Source organism: Papilio polytes, unplaced genomic scaffold, assembly GCF_000836215.1.
Source record: "Papilio polytes unplaced genomic scaffold, Ppol_1.0 DF822067.1, whole genome shotgun sequence".
NCBI classification, from domain to species: domain Eukaryota; kingdom Metazoa; phylum Arthropoda; class Insecta; order Lepidoptera; family Papilionidae; genus Papilio; species Papilio polytes.
The window spans coordinates 5,718,223-5,735,228 of NW_013527137.1; the positions used below are offsets into that span (position 1 = coordinate 5,718,223).

At 36.0% G+C, this 17,006-nt stretch overlaps 2 protein-coding genes across 2 annotated transcripts in view; one reads left to right on the forward strand and one right to left on the reverse strand.

Annotated features, from left to right (window-relative positions):
• LOC106106890 (cytokine receptor-like) overlaps window positions 1-3,507 on the reverse strand; it is a 4,044-nt gene extending 537 nt beyond the window's left edge. The window contains exon 1 of the mRNA XM_013287549.1: window positions 7-3,507. Coding sequence (XP_013143003.1) covers window positions 7-3,202 — 3,196 coding nt within the window. The 5' untranslated portion in view covers window positions 3,203-3,507. The remainder of the gene's footprint in view (window positions 1-6) is intronic.
• A 668-nt stretch (window positions 3,508-4,175) lies between these two features.
• On the forward strand, window positions 4,176-16,823 carry LOC106106892 (uncharacterized protein KIAA0195). The gene is made up of 24 exons (XM_013287550.1): window positions 4,176-4,374; window positions 4,465-4,721; window positions 4,794-4,901; window positions 5,378-5,526; window positions 5,728-5,880; window positions 6,000-6,208; window positions 6,632-6,851; window positions 7,218-7,418; window positions 7,790-7,974; window positions 8,373-8,496; window positions 8,577-8,711; window positions 8,815-8,960; window positions 9,476-9,606; window positions 9,683-9,759; window positions 10,116-10,315; window positions 11,292-11,408; window positions 12,334-12,466; window positions 12,805-12,960; window positions 13,390-13,518; window positions 14,140-14,219; window positions 14,297-14,420; window positions 15,444-15,566; window positions 16,168-16,332; window positions 16,728-16,823. The coding sequence occupies exons 1-24, from the start codon at window positions 4,259-4,261 to the stop codon at window positions 16,821-16,823; spliced, it is 3,534 nt and encodes a 1,177-aa protein (XP_013143004.1). The 5' UTR covers window positions 4,176-4,258.
• The last annotated feature ends 183 nt before the right edge of the window (window positions 16,824-17,006 follow it).

Below are 17,006 nucleotides of genomic sequence, written 5' to 3' on the forward strand. Positions count from 1 at the left end.
ATCCACTCTTTTGAGGGGCAGGTGCAGATTGTACGTAGCCAGATGTAGGATTGACGACAGGTTGCACATAGCCGCTTGTTGGATTTTTCTTAAAGCTGTTATCCACATAGTATGATGGGTTTTCTCTGAAACTCTCTATATCTTCAGTTGAAGAGTCCTCCTCTTGATTTTGAATAGTATCATCGTCTTTTATTGGTTCTGCTTCCAATTGAAGTGATGAATTAGAACCATCATCTGAAGTGGAAACTTGTCTATCGACTGGTTCTCGAGAGGAATCAGACAATGCGGTGCTGTCGGTGTGGTCGCTAGCAGCACAGTTGTCATTGGTTTTTTGTTTAGTATCTGTAGATGACACTGTAGTTTTATCAGGAAGCAGTAAAACTTCATCTGATGATGGTTTGTCATCTTTATTAGATGGATTCCAACTTCCAAAAGTATATTTAGATATATCTTTCTCTGGTATTCCTAAACCATTAGGTAAAACTGGCTTAATATCCTCCATTTTTCTGTATCTTTTATACAATTTTATGGACCCATATACAAGACCAATAATTGCAAACACAATCATTAATATAAATGTCACTGCTAACCCATCTCTACTTCTGCAAGCCACTGTACTAGGTTCACTCCATTCCCCATAATAAACATTATTAACATTTGATCGGGTAAGATTCACATTTTCTTTATCTGCAAGTGCTCCATGATCAGGATCTTCATCACAGTTAACAGCCCGCACTTGGTAAGTTTCACTCATTATTCCACCTTCACAGTGTGTCAAGAAAAATGTCAATTCTGTAGAATTCATTATTTCTGGTTCCATATCATCTTTAATCCTCCTTATTTGATAAAAATCCACAGTTCCACCTGGTATTTCTGGTTTCTCCCATTTTATAAAATCTGGGTTATTTCTAATAGTAGGAGCCTTAAGTCTGCTAGGTGCACCTATTCTTGTTCTCACAAAAATACCTTCATTTGGCCCAACTTTAGAGCATAAGCCTATAGGAATGTTACAAGCTTGAATGGTCCAAGAATAATTAGTGAAGCCCTGCAGTCCAGTAAGAGTTACAACACTTCTCGAGGTGTCAGTTCCAGATACATTATGAACATAGAATTCATGTCCAAAGTTATATATCACATATTTACCGATATTGCCATTTCTGTGCAGAGGAGGATCCCATGATATATTTAGAGAATTACTTCTTACATTTGTTATTGTAATATTCCTTGGCTTTGTTGGTGTATCTTCTGAGGTTGTAATGACAGCTGTAGCATTTTCAATAGTCTTTAAGCCATAAGTTGTATTCAATGCTATTGTGAATTGATAAGTCCTAAATGGAAGCAAATCTGTGATGTTCACTTCCATTTTACCTGAATCAGAGATGAAAATTGATTGATTTCCAATAGTTGCATCACATAAACTGCTTGTCTGTATTACAGGACAATATGTTATGTTATATCCAGTAATAATACCATCTTTTAATGCACAATCCATGGACCATTTCAATTTAACAAATGATTTTCCAGGAACATCATACTTTAAATGTACATTGAATCCATACATTGCAATCCCATCTTTGGATATTTCACATTTAGCCCAGATCATACCACTAGTTTTGCGGCCTTTGTTAGCGGAAATTGCAAACTGGTATCGGTAGTCTCCCGGCAGATGTATTACATGTTTGTTTTTATAAGGTTCCAAAGTAGTAAAATTTAAACGACCAGCACATATTTTAGTAGCATTGTGTTGACACCAGAATAATGTATAGTTATCTATTCTATCTATTCCAACCCAAGATAACTCATAAGTTCCATTTTCATATGCAAGTTTCGTAAATGAGGTGACATCTAGGTTATGGGTATCCCTTACAGGAGGTATATACATGTGACTGCTATTTATTGATTGTCCAATCATATTGTATGACCACACCGATACTTGCATAGCGTCTAAGGGTGCATCATCCAGATATATATAACTCAAACTTTTGTTCTTATCAGCTAAAAGAGTCTCCGACTTATTACCATGCGAAACAACTACTTTATATGTAAAATTAGCACCAGCTTCCTCATACTCCTCCAATTGTTTCCAATAGACATATATTATTCTGTTTTTATTGTATGTTGCTTGATCAAATCCTCCCGCTGTCATTTCTGGTGGTCGGCCAGGTTTCTCACTAGCTGTGTAAAATGTATAGAAACTATACTCTGACCAAAATTCGTCACTAACAGCTTTCTTTGATTTGATATAAATTCTTACTTCATACTTCATATGTGCATATGGCAAATTGTTTAATCTAAATCTATATGTTTTATTGCTTGGTGGCAAAAATGAAGCATCAACACTATGAAAATAAGCTGTATTATCAATTTTAGCAATTTGATATTCAATTTTATGATCTATACCACATGGCAGAAGGTCCTTCACATTGTTAGGCACAACCCACTGCAATTCAACACTATGTGAATCATTAGACAACAGTTTTAATTTTGATGGTGGATCTGGTTTGACTATTGAAAAATGGTCAACTGTAAAATTCTGCTCATTGCAGCCAAACACATTACATGATTTAAGATTGAAATAGAATTCTTCTTCTAACTGTCTGTAACGAGGGCTACTGCTTGTAGTCCAAATACAATATCGAGTTTTATTGACTCCTAAGATTTCGCAATTTCTTACTGGGTTTCCATTTATAATGAAAGTCAAGTTGTAATTAATGTTACTAAAAGATTCAGGTACTTTCCATGAACATTTCAAAACTTCTATGTTTTTAGACAAACAGCTAAAGTTAGTTACGTTTTCTGGAGGAGACTCAACTAACACTCTGCTGGTACATTTCTTCTGTGTCTTTTTATTCTTACAGTAGTAAGTAGTTACTTGTTTGTTTGGCTTCTCATAATACAATCGCCTTGTTGTTTCGTTGACTATTTCAGATTTAATAGGATCCCCGGATACAGTAAACTCGAGGTCGCTGGCGGTGTAATTTTCTCCAACACAAAATATTTCCAAAGGTTCGCCGTAAAGGACACTGATGTCACCTTGCGGGTACACAGCAACGGTGATGTCTACTCCGAGACATTTCGAAAATATGCAGGGTAAACTGATAAAGCACTTCAACAAAATGCACCAAATCCATGATCGTAATACTCCTTTCCTCGTACTCCACTTCGTTTTTGTACAACGGGTATCTGATGAATTATTTGCCATTACTAATATTGTCCTAAATGACTCTCGTCACCCACATTACGGTTTAGTTTATTGACCGTCGTTTCAAGCGAACTACGAGAAACGATAAAAACATTCCTTGTGTTTTTATCGCGAGCTAAATGGCGCACTGTAGTCCCGACACGATGACACAAGACAGACTGACTAAACTCAACAACTCCACATCACTTATTTATCTATCACCACTGCTACCGTTCGAGTGAAACATGTTTATAGATCACTTTAGATTGCCCGACTGGAGTCCAGATGTACGTATGAAAATGTAATACGCCTTCAATAGCGTAAGTACTTACATAAAATAGAAAGAAAAACTTTGGAATAGTATTTCCAAGTATCACGAACTTCACTCCGTTGATCCGTCGAAAGCAAATCAATAAATTAAAAATATTTTAATGTTGCCTCACGCCAAAAGTGTTAAATGTGTCATTATAACCTTCTGTATGTGGCAAAGCAGTCGTCTAAAAGGTGGAAAAGAAAGAATGATATTGTACATATTTAAATTTATACTGTTGGGAACTTTAATTCCGTTTTCGTACTACTATTTCTATTTACATCCAAACATTTTTACCTTACCACACCAAAACTGTTTGCATAACTGCTCTCTAAATGGATAGGTTATCATACCAAGAGTATATCCATTAATTATATAATTATAGTATATGAAGATAATTATAGTATATATATCCATTAATTTATCGCGGTTTTAATGATGGTTATACATTTAGCAGCGGTGAGGATTCGATTTTGAATACGTTAGAGATAGAATATCCATGGGCATCGGAACTCATGACATTTGGCGATTCACAACTCATTTGCCCTCTTCTGCTATTAAAAATTAATGACAACAAAAGCATCCCTAAAAAATCGACCGATCTATTAGTTGACGATCAGTGCTCAACTGTCAATGTCATTAATTAGACATTGTCATTGTCAATCAAAGTCAACTTTGAAATCATTTTAATGTTGATGTTATTGAAGATTTATATAATTATGAAATGAAGAAGGATTTAAAATTCCTTTAGTTAAATATGTAACATAATGGAAGATAATAATAAACAACATATATTGGGATTTTCAACAAAAGAAGCTTTAATTAGGTTACAGAATGATATAGAATGTGTGATAAATGAACATAAACAGAAAAATCTTAAAGGGTATGTTGGATGGGGGTTATTTATGTATGTACGATATTTGAAAAGAATTTTTAGTAACGGCTAATCAACTTTTATTGTTTTTATTTTCAGATACGATTTTATTCGTAATATCATATCATTTTCTTCAGATAAAGTTCTGTTGTCTGGTGTCGCTTATACCATTATTTTAGTGTACATAAGTTGCTTAATTTTGACATATTTAATTGGTGAAAGTTTGTTAGCACAATCTTATTTACTGTGGGAAGCTTTGTTCCTTTTTATTATATTAGTTTTAAATTTCCTTGTTGCATTTAATGAAGAATACATATATAGAAATGAAATCACATTTCGAGTTCGAAAAGTATTAAGTAAGTATAAATAATTAATTTGTATTTTCGAATTACTTAAATGTAATTGTATAAATTATATGTTTGTTTTAGACACATTAAATGAATCAATAGAACAAGCAGTATGGAAGGACAATCATTATCCACATTTATGTGCCCCATTTTCTCCATGTGTCATCTTGCAATGGACTTACAGAGATGGTAAGAAAACTTAAGATTTGGACTGATTTCTCATTAACCCATTATTGTTGCTATGGACTTTATAGTTGTGAATTATGTGTCTTAAAACTGTTATCTACTAGCCTTTAAAAATAAAAAAAATACCATTGTATACATATTTTTTATTTTTATATTTCTCTAGTTTATGTCTCCTCTACTTTACTTATGTATAAATTCTGGTGTGTAAAGAAACTAGTTGAAAATCAGCCATGAACAGCATTAGCTGAGCTTGCCTCCTTTTGCCACATTCTATTTTACAAGCTCTAAGTTTGTTTTTTAATCTGTTTTTTATTGAGTGACAATAAAAATCTATTTTATTTTATTCTTAACATTATCACACATCCATAAATTTTTCTTTGTTCAGTTCTTTGTTTAAGTAATTCTTTAATGTCTTGTTAAAGTGATCATCAATTTGTCTTCATGTTTTGTGGTTAAATATTTCTATGTAATCATAACAGGAACAATAGTCAATTTACCATGGTCACTACTTGTGGAGGGAGATGTTATTGTTCTAAGACCTGGCCAGGAGGTACCAGGACATTGCAAAGGTCTACAAGAAGGAGATCCTGAACTTTTCTTTGGACAGATCTTTCAACCTGGCTCTCAGGTAGGATACTTTCTTTGACTCCTAGGGTTGAATCCAAAAACAGGGTGCATAGGCATTGCCAGGAGAGAAACATGACCCTCTCTGCACTTTTTAAATGTAAAATAGACAAAAAACATACTTTGAACCTCCCTAGACTCAGCCTCTCGGCTGGTGATGCCCGTAAAGGGTGCCATAATATTAAATACATGTTATTTTTTACAGAATAAAGATAATTTTAGCACACCAAGAATACGTACGCCACATCAAAATAAAGCTTACAAAATGATAGAAACACCATACTTAAAGAATTTAAAACTAGCTTTAGATCAGGCTACAAGTAGACCGGTGACAGTATTCGAGAAGCAAAGATATTTGGTGAGTTAGATTGCTATTGTTTCTATTTTTGAATACAACAGTAAGAAATACGACCCTCAAATTGTAAGCTTTATTTTCTGACATTTAAAAAAAAATAATCAATGATTTTTAATTTTCAGTGTACAGTAAAAATAATGGAAGGTATTGTGTTACCACTTGTAATATCAATTATGGTGGTGGCAAGTTTCTTCCGACATATGTACCACTTGCCCGGCATCACACATTGGACCGAGATTTATTTCTTACAAACAATTGCTGCATCATTACCTCTTCTACAGATTATATTCCCAATAACCTGGGTCACTCTGAATTGTTACGGTCTAGCAAGGTAATTATGTTTTCTTACTGTTTTGCTTCTCAGAAGCATTTTATTGGAATTACTTAGTACACTCAGCTGCACATTTACGAAACTACAGAAACTTGTATACCCTTTCGTTTTTTAAAATCATGTATGCGCGACTCTGTATGCTTGCAACCATAATAATAACACATTATTTGGATAGATTAGTTCATATGTATGCTTAAAACCAAAAGCCTATAAGTGTTGTAACTGTTAACACATTTGTGGAGCTGACTGTACACATTCAGGGGGAGAAAGGCCAGTTGAGAGCAGTTTTCCTAAACTGCTCTCCCCCTGGCGACCCACATTTCACCATATGTTAATACCACTCAACTCCACAAGTCGGAAACAAGTGAATTTTCACTAGAAAAATTTTAAGATTCCATAGTATATAAGTAAAATTTCTTACAGGTTCAAATTATTATCAGAAACCCGTCAAAAGTATGTTCGACCGAAATCGTGTTCAATATCAGAAGACGCAAGTGATCCCTTAATACAGGCGCTGAGCGAATCTAACCTCAAACCTGACAGTCTACGTTCTTTAGGAAAGACATTCTTCAATATATTACTCGGCAGAGAGGATATGGTCGCTAGAACTGCAAATATTGTTCATGTGCTCGGATCTTTATCGGTAAGATATTAAATCATGCCCTAACAAATAAAATTATTAACTGCTAACTTTCGCCCGCGACTCTGTCCGCAAGGAGTAAAACAAAGTGATACTGTGGTAGCCTATAATTTCTTCTAGAATTTTCTCTACATCTATGCCAAATTTCATAGAGATCCATTCAGCTGTTTAGATGGTTAACTCTAACAAACATCCATCCATTCAAACTTCCGCATTTATGTTTAGTATAATAGGAATATATTGTGAATGTAGAGTTTTTTGTTTTTTATTTCTTGCTTCTACAATTTTTAATGCATATTTTTAATATTCCAATGTCTTGCAGCAAATAACAGTTTACAATAAATAATGTTGAAATACGCAAATTTTCAGGCTTTGTGTTGCATAGACAAAAAAGGCATCCTATCATGGCCTAATCCGACAGCGGAAAAGGTATTCTTCCTTCGCAATTCAAGTCCCATGTCTCAAAACTCAAGCAAAACTAGTCTCGTGGGCTCGATGGAGCACCAAAGTGAAACCACAATGGACATGGGTGATAATAAACAAAATCCTGATGCGTCTACCATTGTGGAGGTACATGCATTTCTTTATTTTAACAAAAAAATATTTATTCCGGCACTTAGAGTCATTTAAATGTCCATTTGTCACAATTAAACTTAACGAAGTGTTAAATTCTTTTTTTAATATATAACTGTTAACATTCCACTGTTTAAAATTTCACATAAATATGACAAATTATTATTATCATGCCTATTGTAACATAATGTTAAAGTAATATGAGTCTTAAAACCACATTAGCTTTTTAGTGTTGGCAATACCGACTTAATGCTACAATACAAGCAATAGCTTAACAAATATATAAAAAAAAAACAATAAATCTGGCCATATTTTCTTTGCTTAAAAGAAGGAGGTTTAATTCTGTATTTTTTTAATCTATGTTATAGGTGTTAGATTTAACGCACGATCAGAACGCACCGTTCCGTGTGGAGTTCGATGAACAAAGATGGCGGACGCATATCGCGCGATTGAAGCCGCTCGGATTGGCCGCGCTGCTGAACACGTGCGCGCCCGCACCGCGACACACGTACGCGCACTTCTGCGCACATCTCACATGCGAAGCACAGTACAGGTAATGTATAAACACAGACTAATTACCTCCTTCTCTTGGGATGTCGGTTTAAAATTAAATCCGTAAGTATATGGTTAAGTGTTGTAAAGTTGTAAATTTTGTGTTCATACTAGCCTTTTTTCGCGACTCCGTCCGGAATTAAAACAAAAGCACGTAACCTATCTGTTATTTCAGTCTATGTTCTACATCTGTGCAAAGTTTCATCCATAGTCGTTAAACTGTTTTGGAGATACCTTCTAACAAATATCCATCCATTCATAAAAAAATTTGGCATTTATAATATTAGTAAGATTACAACTGTTTGAGTCAACACATTCATTTATTAATTAACATTGTTGTTATATTTAAAATTGTCAAGTAAAAATACATTATTTATTAGTTTCGATATGAACTTTCAGCGAAGACCTGGTGCCGGTGACAAACCGTCGTTGCCTTTGCGAATTGGCCAAACAAATTGGTTTCACAGATTCCGTGGCTGAATCTTACCATATCCAAGACTGTCTCGCTGTCTTCAGACATTTGGTATGTACATCCTGCTCGAAGGACCAACAAGATAAACGCTGGTAATTAGTTTGTTTTTTATATATTTTTTTTTCATTTAGCAAGCTGATACAATAAGACGTGAGACTCGCTTCGTGCGTTCCTTGCATTTGAGTACGCGTGTGAAAGTACCATTGCCGCATATGTTAGCTGTGATAGTAAAAGACCAAGCAAATCAACTGCAAATGCTGACACAGGTACGAATGTTACAGTAGTTTTTGTGATATTTGTGCTGTTTCTTATTGGAATATTTTATAGTAACTTAGTAAATTTTGTTACGACTTGTATCATTGTTTTCAGGGAACTGCAGATATAATATTAGACTCGTGTGTTGACTACTGGAACGGTCGCGACCTCACTCCGATATCGCCGTCTGATCGCAAGAAGATTATTGACTTCTATCAGAGGAATTCACTCACAGCGTACTGCACTGCGTTTGCTTACAAGTTAGTAACATAATTGTTTATTTATTTTATAACTAGCTTTCGCCCGCGGCTCCGTTCGCGTGGAACTGAAAAAAATAGTAAGTATCCTATGGGTTCTTCTAGTCATTCCCACACATCCCTGAATTTTATCGAGATCAGCTCCGAAATTTATGCTACAAACTCTAATAAACATCCATCCATCCAAATTTTCGCACTTGTAATATTAATAAGGATAAGATTATTAAAATATTAGTAAGAAGATGTAGTTTCTCTAGGAGTTATTAATTCCTCGAGCCAATTGCATGTGACACCGCGCCTTCTCTGTCGCACTGTTATTTCTTTTTCTGTCTACGTGATTTAATATAGACCAACACGAATCTCTTTGGTATTTTTTTGGACATTGACAGGCCTGCTAGTTTTTAGAATTACCAGTGAGTAAAAATTTCCCAATTAATATATGATGCTCACAAAATTGCCAACTACCATATGGTTATTGTATATCTATAGAGTGTAGAACATATACCGTATCTTGTCAGGCCCCTGACGCGCGGCATAGCGCCGTCTCTGTCGCACTTGTACCTGGAGCTGCCGGCGGACAGTCGGCGGCTGTACGCGCCGCACTCGCAGCAGTGGGCGGACGCGCCCGCGCTACATTTCCACTCCACAGGTTTTCACCACTTGCTTTGTTTTTTTATTTTATTTTTAAAACTAATTTAAAGTTATATTAACTCTTTATTTTTTAGATTCATTGCTGTTTAATGAAATAACCGATGACGACGTTAGTGACGCTGACGGATTTTTTGACATGCAATGCAATCAGGTTAGCATATAACTATTGTAGATTAAGTTTAGATTTCTACTGGTAAATGTTTCTATCTAGCTTTTGTGACTTCGTATGCACTTTATTTAAGATAGTAGCCTATGCTTTCTTCCAAACACTTTCAGGGGTACCTTCTCTTTGAAATTTACCGCCTTATAATATTAATTAGCATTCGTCCGCGACACCGTCCGCGCAGAATAAAAAAAAAAACAAAAATAAGTAGCCTGTGGGTTCTTCCAGACATTTTATTTGCGTCCGTTCAGCAGTTAAGGCTACAAACTCTAACAAACATGCATCTAGACTGTCGCATTCATAAAATTAGTAAGATATTGCAGGTGATATATGTGATATTGCAGGTTTTCATAGGCATGGTGACGATGCAGTACCAGGCTCAGAGCGACATGGTGGAGCTGATAGAGCGGCTGGAGCGCGCCTGTATCCGCTTCGTGCACTTCAGTAAAGAGAACGAGCTAAGGTCGCGTGTCTTCAGCGAGAAAATGGGCCTCGAGTCTGGCTGGAACTGTCATATCTCCCTCATCAGTGATGACCCCGCTAGGTAAGAAAATAAAGAAGAAAAAAAACGGCATTTCGGCCAGTTACCGATAAAACAAAGAGGTTAAATAAAAGATAGACTTTTTGATGGAGCAAGAATTGAAAGATTTTATTATTTTCGGCCAGACTTGAAGGTTAAATCAAGGAGGTCTTAAATCATTTAAAGTGATGAGAGACGTAAAGAGGGTAAGGATATTTTTACAGTTACAAATAAAAAACCCATTATTTTTCTAATTTTACAGTATTCATTGTAACTATTAAATATATTATTAATTTTCGTTTTGTTTGTCATTGTTGCCTTTGTGGTTACATCTTTAAAATTATTGTTAATATTGACTAATAATAATATTTTGCATTTATTTGACAGAGAATGATGCGTTTTAAATTATAACGTTTAATAATAAAGCTGTGTCGAAATAAGGTAATTGGGGGTCATGGTTTTTAATACATCTGATGTCCATTTCAATGCTTGTAATATTTCATATCACTGGGACATGGATTTTAACAAAATACTTTGGATTTATATGTAATTGTGTTTTATATGTTTACATCGAAATACACTTATCACAAACGCGGCTAAAACACGCAACATTTTTAACCCATTCTCTTTAATTGTCCCGTTTATTTTGTTAGTGTTGCCCTTTTCTAGATGTTTTCATTCCATTTTTACTCTGAAATTATGTGTTCTATTGTGAGCTTTCTATCTTACATTACGCCTATTAAAAAAAAGTTCGACAAAATCGCGGCATCATTTCTAAGACAACACATTATTCTTCTAAACTATCGCTTTACGCAATTATACCATCATTAAAATTGTCGCACTTCACAATTCGCTTTTCTGTACGTATGACGTCTCATTGCGGGGTTTTGTCTATGACGCTGTCAAATGTTTTAATCTTTGACGCTGACAGATGGTGTAGGGTTGCCATTTTAGTGAATAAAAGCACAAACCGCGCACACTGATTGGATGTGTTCGACAGCAAGGGGGCGTCGCCGCTGTCGTCGCAAACCTTGCCGGCGGGCAAGGAGCGCGCTAACACCGGCTCGCAACTCGCTAGGGCCATCAACACTTACGATGCCGCGCTCGGCTTCTATAGGTTTGTCTTTAACGCTCTGTCGCGCCGTCTGGCGTCACGCCTCGTATACACCTGCCAAAAATACTGTCTTACAAATGTCAACTGTATTATATCTATGTTTTTATTATTATTTTTTATTAGTGATAAATAATAGATATTACCTTCAATTTACTTTTGCTGTTATAACAAAAACGAATTATAAAATAAAATTACAGATGTTTATACATACGATTCTCGTAAACCATAGATTAGCTTTATTTTTTTCTTATTCCCGACTAAGTAATTTAATGAGGTGTGACGTAGGACTTATCTAAATACTTTGAAAAGCTTGAAATTCAACTATTTTTGGCCATTGCGCTTATGTTTTTTAATTAGTAAGTTTAATGGCCGAAATAGGTTATAATAGTAATTTAGACTCTTTAAAGATTAAAATTGTTTTTTTAGTCTATTAGCCTTTTCTTTTCAGCCAGTAATACCCCTTTAATTTTTTCTGAGCACCACACTGAGCAGTACACAGCGATATTTTAAACAATATTAAACTACACGATTCATCGAATGCACTCTTGTATTTTTGTTTGTTTGTTTGCTTGACTCTAATTTGCACGATTTTTAACACTCAAGTAGTTAACACTTGCATTTTTGCTACAAAATTCTTATCTAGCGATTAGTAATATATAGGTTATTAAATAAAAAACACTTTCAGAATCTATCTGTACTATTGTTATGAAGAGAATTTTTTTCTGTGAGTAACATAGGCATTTCTTTTTAATTCACACGGACGAAGTCGCGAGCATCAGCTAGTGTTTTATAATACTATACAATCGCTAGATGGGAATGTACCTAGTATTAATATACATTTCACTAACACTTAACACAATTCAGGGGTCGTAGGTATTTTAAATTACTTAAAAATGTTATATTTCATACTATAGAATTATTTCTACAGCAACAATATGAACACATCCAAGGCGCTGTCGATGTCTGCCCCGGGGGCTATAAATGTGGAGCACACAACTGTCAAATTTGACAACGAGATCAAAAAAGCCCGGCACTCGATTACAACGCATAGCGGTTTTAAGGTTAGTTTTCTATGACGTAAATATTCTAAATATTCCACACTTTGTATCACCAAATACTACTAAATGATTGTGTTCCAGATAATTGAAGGTTTGCTAATGTACTAAAAAAATTAGATATATAATTGTGACAGCAATATACTAGAAGGGTTCTTTTAATACTATACAAAATGCTAACTTGAAGAATCCTGTAGATGGCACTGTTATTTTTTATGTTTTCTCACAAAAAATGGTTTTCAATATTACTCAAACATTCCCTAATATGTTCAATGCAATCGACTCCTACGAGTTCACTTTAATACGTGGATATCGTAGCGTTTAAACGTTAGTTCGTTTGTTAGCGTGGAAGTGTGTCAGCTTCCCAGCAGTCGACGGACTCGCTGCTGGGCGGCGAGGGCGAGGGCGCGGAGTCGCCGCTGGACGCCTGCCGCTCGCTCTCCTGCCTCACAGACTCCACGGACCACTCCGCACCTGTTAACTTCGATATGAGCAATCGAGTGAGTTTGTTACCTGAATTAATATACACAAACACAGAAGAACAAGCGATTTATCTTAAAATGAGTAAACAACTCGTGTCAAAATCGATTTAATTTTATGATATGTGAGTATGGATTTTATGACTTTCGAAATTTATTTATTAACTGCTTTTTATAACTGTTGCTTACAAAAACATTTAGAGCCTGTCCCGCCACAAGCTGATAGAGGTTCAGATATCTTAAAAATGACGTCACTGTCAGATAAGGTAACAAAATCCGATATTTCCATCACATATTGTTATGACAATTTACAATTACGTGTGATGTAAACAAACTTCATGATTTAAAAAAAAAATATGTTACCAGTTTTTTTTTATAAATGAAGGGATCAAATATTTTTAGTCTGTAGATGACTACAGTCATAGGTATAACGTCCAAAATTGTCGTTAGGCAAAATTGCCGCGCGGAATCGAGAACATTCGTCCGCACATCGAGCAGGTGGACAATGTGCCGCTGCTCGTCTCGCTCTTCACCGACTGCACCTCCAGCTCCGTGCGCCACATGATACAGATCATGCAGGTTTGACTCTCACACCTGTCAAATGTAACACTACACCATACATACCTGTCAAATGTAACATGTACGCCATACATACCTGTCAAATGTAACATGTACGTCATACATACCTGTCAAATGTAACATGTACGCCATACATACCTGTCAAATGTAACATGTACGCCATACATACCTGTCAAATGTAACATGTACGCCATACCTACCTGTCAAATGTAACACTACACCATACATACCTGTCAAATGTAACACTACACAATATATACCTTTCAAATGTAACATGTACGCCATACATACTTGTCAAATGTAACACTACACCATACATACCTGTCAAATGTAACATGTACGCCGTACATACCTGTCAAATGTAACACTACACCATATATACCTTTTAAATGTAACATGTACGCCATACATACCTGTCAAATGTAACACTACACTATACATACCTGTCAAATGTAACACTACGCCATACATACCAGTTAAATGTAACACGTGTCTTACTTACCTGTCAAATGTAACTCGTATGTATTACCTGTCAAATGTAACAAGCACGCCATACTTACCTGTCAAATATATTTTAACAATAATTTATTTTAACAACAATAATTTACAATTCCTCTTCAGGACTACGGCGAAGTGGTGTGCGTGATGGGTTCTGCAGCGAACTGCCTCAATATGGAGATATTCATGCAAGCTGATGCCAGGTTTGTACTAAATAATATACTCACTGCTATCTATAAATATATAATAGGTATGTATATCCAGTTAGTAATATTTTCAGCATTGCCGTGGAGCCTTTATACCCGGTGTTGTGTCAGAAGATGCCGGCGTACCAGCTGCCGGCGAACTGCGTAGGCCCCATACAGCTCGCACGCGCTCTCAACTCCGTGCCGTGCTCACTATCGGTAACCCCTGGGTTATATTATGCCATGTGTGGAAAAAACTTGTTTTTCCTGTCACTTCCCTGTCACTTCCTTATTTATGACGATAATGTACAAGCAATTTAATAAAACTACATTTACTAAGAAAAAAGCGAAAGTTTATGGATGGATGTTTGTTAGAGTTTGTAGAATAAACGGATAATTTTGAGATTTGGCATAGATTTAGAGGATAGTCTGCAAGAACACTTAGGCTACTCACTTTTTTCGGATGGAGTCGCGGGCGAAAGCTAGTATACTAATATTATAAATGCGAAAGTTTATATGGATGGATGTTTGTTAGAAGGTACCATCGGAACGGATCCGTGTATCTCGATGAAATTTGGCACAGATGTAGAGCTTACTCTGGGTGATAATATACGCTACTTACTAAGTTATTTTAAATTTCCCGCGGAGGGAGTCACGGGTAAAGCTAGTATGTCAATAAGTAATATAGTAAGCAGCAAGGTAAGGCGCAGTTGGGCAAACCACCTTGGGCGCCTGACAGAGTGGCGCTGTAGAAATATCTCCTAAAGCGCCTATAGAGCTAACATACGCACTGGCGATATAATAAAATGAAGTAGAGTAACTAGAAAGAAATAAATATTTACTACAATATCGCAACATTACAAATGTTTGACCAACATTTGACGTGCAATTAATTTTTCACGCTGCACTATTGAAGCTTTTAAATAAATGGCAAAACCAACCATTCACTAACTACTGCAATACTAAGGTTTGTTAAATCATTACTCTTTAATAATTCAATATTGCACGTAAAAATAGCCATTTTAGTTAGTAGAGATATAATTAAATGGGCCTCTGACTTTCTGACCTACATAACATGTAGTGGAAGAGCAGCACATACTGTGCAGACCCTCTGTTAGGGGTAAGGGCAAGTTTATCACGATGGCTGCTACAATCAGTAGTTAATCGTTACTTAAAGTAGATATCGTATAATGTACACTAAGGGATGTGCTAAATGAGCACTTAGAGACTGTGCGTGCGCAGATGACGCGCGACGCGGACGTGTCGCTGTTCGCACTGATCACGATGTCGCGTCACTTCATGACGTGCTTGTGGAACTCCACGCAGTTCTGGATGTGCAGCGCCTGCTTCATATCGCTGCTGCAGGTCAGTATCTTTAAATCCTCACCAAACTTGCCAAGAACAGACCACAGTGGGATAAATCTAATTTTTAATGAATTATAGAGTTTAAAAAAAATATTGTCGATTTTCTTCCCTATCTGTGCTAATGTAACCTAAAGTTCTATTCTAATATTATAAAGCATAAACGTACACTACTTCATGGCGTAGGCTGTCAGCAATCCCATCATATTTTGAATAATCTATACTATCTATACTCTATACTATTATAATAACGCGTAAACACACTTTTTTGTTGCCTAAGATGTCAGCAATTACAGCATATTTTAAATAATATTTTTTTTAATAAAAAGCCCTACACTTACGTCATGCTTTAGGTTTTATATTTTCACGCTGTTAAACTTAAAGGGTTAATTATTTTGGATAAAAACCCAAATGTGGAAAACTATAAGTTGCTACCAACATCAAGGAAGCATGGTTGCCATGTTTTGTCATCATGTCATGTCATTTTGACATTTGCAATTGATATGTAACATGTAAACAATAAAATAACATTTTCATAATTTTATGCGGATGAAGCCGCACGGGAACAGCTAGTAAAAAATTAAAATAATTATTATTACTCGAGGTGGGTTCGTTCTGTTGTCTGCTGCCGCTGGCGCTGAGCACGGGTGGCGCGGCGTTCGCTGCGGGCGCGGTGGCGCTGCTGGCGGCCGCGCTCGCCTTCCAGCCCGTCACCGCGCACGTCATGCAGCGCGCGGCCACGCGCCCCCACACTGACCTTGGCCCTAAGGTACTGACAATAACTTGATTTTTTTTTCTTTTTTATATTATAAGGTGGCAAACAAGCAAGCGGCCACCTGAATCCGCCAAAATGACGCAGCATCCGCTGCCCATAGACATCAGCAATTGCATATGCGTTTCCTACCCTTAGTCGAAGGAGGAAACGCACATAAAGAGGAATTTCCCCTTCCTATGCATCTCCTGCACCATATCCACGTTCCCTTCACATCCTTTTCTTGTAAGTAAGAGTGGGAAGGATGTGGGACTACAGTTAGGCCTCCGGCAATCGGTTGAAAAATAAACTAACTAAACTATATAAATATAAGGAATATAGGTGGAAGGGTAAACCTGCAGAGATAGACCTAGAAATGGATGGATTGCGTGAAAAGTGACATAATCAATAAGGGAGTAATGACTGAGATGACGTATGATAGAGTTATGTGGAGGACAAAACCTGTTGCACCGACCCGACGGGAGTCGGATAAGGAGGAAGATGATTGAGATGATGTTATTTTGTGTATTAAATCACAATTTATAAAAAATATTTTGATTAATGGTTTCTACCTAGTTTTATTTCTTTTGAAGAAATTTAATAAATTAAACTAAATACTATTTAATTAAATATGTACAACGTCTATAATGGTCTTAATTTGGCCGTTATATGTAAAATGTGAACTAGATGGC